Source organism: Myotis lucifugus, unplaced genomic scaffold, assembly GCF_000147115.1.
Source record: "Myotis lucifugus unplaced genomic scaffold, Myoluc2.0 scaffold_485, whole genome shotgun sequence".
In the NCBI taxonomy this organism is placed as follows: domain Eukaryota; kingdom Metazoa; phylum Chordata; class Mammalia; order Chiroptera; family Vespertilionidae; genus Myotis; species Myotis lucifugus.
The window spans coordinates 600,076-603,878 of NW_005871533.1; the positions used below are offsets into that span (position 1 = coordinate 600,076).

Below are 3,803 nucleotides of genomic sequence, written 5' to 3' on the forward strand. Positions count from 1 at the left end.
CTCACGCCCGGGCCCCGCCCCCGGGGGCCGCCGCCAAGGGGCCCGCCCCCGCCAAGTCCTCAGCGCGCACCCGCCCTCCGCGCCCCTGGGCCCGCCCCGGGGTCCCTGACACCCGCTCCAGCTCTGACTGCTGGGCCGCCCTGGGCCCCGCCTGACTTCCAGGGGACTCCTGGGGTGGTGGGTTCTCCTGGGCCCGCGGGGCTGAGGGGCGGGGCGCTGCTGCAGGTGTGAGAGAGGGCAGAGGGCAGAGGAGGCGAGCGAGGGCAGCACGCTTGAAGGAAACTGGGAAGGAGCTCACCCTCCGTTGCCCTGCAAGCCTCCCCCAGGTGTGGCCAGGCCGGGCGAGCCACAGTGTCGCGCAGCCAGCACCTTCGACCTCCAGCCCGGTCTCTGCGCCATTAGCACAGCGCCGGAGCTGCTGACGCAAAGGAAAAGAACTGCTGATGTGCGTGTGTTTGTGCCCCTTAGCGACTCCATTTACCCCCCTCCCCCCCCTCCACGGGAACTGGGACTTTCCTAACCCTGAAATGGGAAGTTAATGTCTTCTCTTCTCCCAAGCCCCTCGTTTGAGGAATTCAGTTCTGGTCCATGGACACTCGTGGGCACCTGTGGTGTGCCCAAGGCTGGGGGTGCGGGTCCCCAGTGGAGACATTTGTTAAGACTCATCTCACTAAGCATTTAAAATGGTGCACTTTATTGTATGTAATGCTTTTATTTTTTAAATATATATATTTAAAAATATATTTTGTTGATTTCAGAGAGGAAAGGAGAGGGAGAGAGAGATGGAAACATCAATGGTAAGAGAATCATTGACTGGCTGCCTCCTGCACGCCCCTCACTGGGGATAGAGCCTGCAACCCGGGCATGTGCCCTGACAGGAAATCCAACCGTGACCTCCTGGTTCGTAAGTCAATGCTCAACCACTGAGCCACGCCGGCTGGGCTATATGTGTTTCTTTAACACAATAAACAACAAGATCTGATGGGGCCTAACAGTTACTGTATCTTTGAAACAGTGATGAGCATAAATGGTATTCCAACTTCTCTGTCACCATGGCAACATGCTCTGAAAATGTCTGTAATTTCTGTTGGTGACAAGTCACAGGTATTGCTAGTAGCGTTGTGGTGTGTTCTCTCCCTGCACAACAGAGAAACAGGGAAAATATGATGGTTTGCAGCTGGAGGACAATGAAAACACAGATAGGCTCTCTCCCCAAGACCCCAGGGTAAGAATGTCTATTTTGGAAATATGCTATGGCGAGCCCCCTGACCTGACATCCTCCTCCCCCAGAGGGAAGAAAGCAAAGAGCTAAAAACATGGAAAGAGCGGTGTTCTTCACTGCTTGGGGGGGGGGGGGGGGATTAATGATAAAGGCCCTCCTGGAGGAATGACATTTGAGCTGGGGGTTCGCAGACTGACTGCTGGGACTCAGGCGTGCAGAAACCAGGGCGGGAAGAGACAGATCTTCAGGAGCGGGCCTGGGCGGGCCTGCATTGGCGGGAAGGCGGGTAATGAGTTCCATACGCTGGTTTCCACAGGGAGCCCTTGATCTCGAAGGTCCCTTGTCTGCCAAGACCAGGAGCGGCTCAGAGGCTCAGGCGTCAGCGCCACCCTGCTCCCGGGCTTGCCGAGACCACAGGCCTGCCTGATTCTGGAGGGGAAAGGGGCACCTTTTGGGTTGGGGGTAGTCAGGGGCGAGTCCCAGCTGGCCCTCTGCCTCCCACCCCACAGCCTGTTCAGGAAGACCTGCTCCCCCAGGAAGGCATGCCGATTTGATCTGTCGGGGCGGTGGCATTTTGATAGCTCACTTGCATTATCCTAGCTTTAAAGTTGTTTGCCCGACATAGTCATTCCTTTTCAGTGAGTTGGCTCTTCAGGGGAAAGGGGAACTGGCACTGCTGAGCTCTGCACGCTCCGGCCTGCATCGCCCTCTGCCTCTACCCTTACAAGGACTGGTGTGAGGGATGGGAAATGGAATTCCCACCGGCTCCCTATCTTGCCATGCAGGTCGCATAACTAGTCCTGCGGAGGAGGAAGAATTTACACCCAGAAGGTGCAGGCTGAAAGTAATCCTGACCCTCATCGAAGAGCCTGTCTGGTTGCAGTATTGCTTCAGAAATAAATAAAAGTCGACCGGAAACAAAAATGAACAAGCAAAAGCAGCCCAGCCAAGGAGGGTCCCTCACAAGCCAGCCCACCTCTGCTTGCGTCTGTGACAGAAACTGAAACGGGACCCACGCCGTGTTCTTTTTTGTTAGGCTTTCGATGAAGTTTTAAAAAATTGGATGTGTTTATTTCAAATAACATATTTAGAGCACCTAAAAAGTAAACGGTTTCATGGAATGAGGCTTAGAATAATAAAAACTGGCAGCCCTGAGCCCCGCATACTGGATTCTTGCTCCCACGGACAGCCAGTTGCTTCCAGCCGCTACCTCCACTCTGCAGCATGTCCTCAGGCGCCGTGAGCCTGTGCCGGTGCTGTGCTCCGATTCCTGGAGATTTACATTCTTATTCACTCACCCTCCATGTCGAAGTCCATTGTTTGGATCCCAGACCTTCCTTCCCCTTCACTGATTTACTTCTTTGCTTTTGAAAAGTCCTCTGGGAGCTTCCTGAGACTGGGTGGGGAAGTGCCCGCAAAGGTCTTTGTTCAGGCTTCAGCCTTGATTGACAGTCTGGCTGGGTATGGAATTCTAGCATGGAAAGCCTTTCCTCTCCGACTCTCAAAGGCCTGGCTCCATTGTCTTCTAGCTTCCAGTCCCCTTACTTGAAGCCACGTTTCCTACAATTGCTGTGCGGCTCCCTTCCTTCCCGTCCTGCCTGGGGGAGAGCCGCCTCCGCTCTGCCCCTCACCTCTCTGACCTCCAACCCAACTCCCTCCAACTCCCCTGGCCCCTAAGCCCCTCAAAGATTTGTTTATTTTTTTAGTTGTTAATTTTTGTTGTTAATCCTCACTCGAGGATACTTTTTCCATTGATTTTTAGGGAGAGTGAAAGAGAGGGGATAAGAGAAACATCGATGTGAGAGAAACACATCGACTGGTTGCCTCCAGCACGAGCCCCAACCAGGGCCTGGGCCGGGGAGGAGCCTGCAGCCAAGGTACTTGCCCTTGACTGGAATCCAAGCTGGGGCCCTTTGGTCTGCAGGCCAGTGCCCTATCCACTGAGCCACACCGGCTAGGGCTATTTTTTAGTGTTTTTTTTTTTAATTCAAACTTTTTATTATTTTGTATTCATACTCATATGCTATGTACAGCATAGCGGTTAGACAATCATATACTTTGCAAAGTGTTCCCCCCTAGCCCTAACCGGTTTGGCTCACTGGATAGAGCGTCGGCCTGCGGACTGAAGGGTGTCAGGTTCGGTTCCGGTCAGGGACATGTGCCTTGATTGCGGGCACATCGATGTTTCTAGCTCTCTGTTCCTCTCCCTTCCTCTCTGTAAAAAATCAATAAAATATATTTTTTAAAAAACAAAGTGTTCCCCCCTATATTTCCAGGACCCATCTGGCACTATACTTAGTTATTTCAATATTGACAATATCTCCTGTGCTGTAAGGGCCCCTATCTTGTACAATCTCTCCTGCCCTCCCGTCCTTGTTCTGTCTGTGTGTCCCTCCTCCTGATTCTGCCACACAGACGCCCAGACCTGTGAGCCGGGGGCAGAAACACTGGGAAACACCCACTGGCTAGTCAAATGTTACTCCCCAAAGCCCCTGCTTTATTTCCCTCTCTACCAATGCGTTTTTCTGCCAGAGTCAGGCAGACCAAGTCCATTGCGGGAGCTCTTCCGAGAGATTTGTAA

General features: G+C 53.2%; 1 protein-coding gene across 1 annotated transcript in view; it reads right to left on the reverse strand.

Annotated features, from left to right (window-relative positions):
* The window catches only part of TRIM47 (tripartite motif containing 47), a 7,021-nt gene extending 4,482 nt beyond the window's left edge, over window positions 1-2,539 (reverse strand). Inside the window, exon 1 of the mRNA XM_014445811.1 lies at window positions 2,521-2,539. Coding sequence (XP_014301297.1) covers window positions 2,521-2,539 — 19 coding nt within the window. The remainder of the gene's footprint in view (window positions 1-2,520) is intronic.
* Between the last annotated feature and the right edge of the window lie 1,264 nt (window positions 2,540-3,803).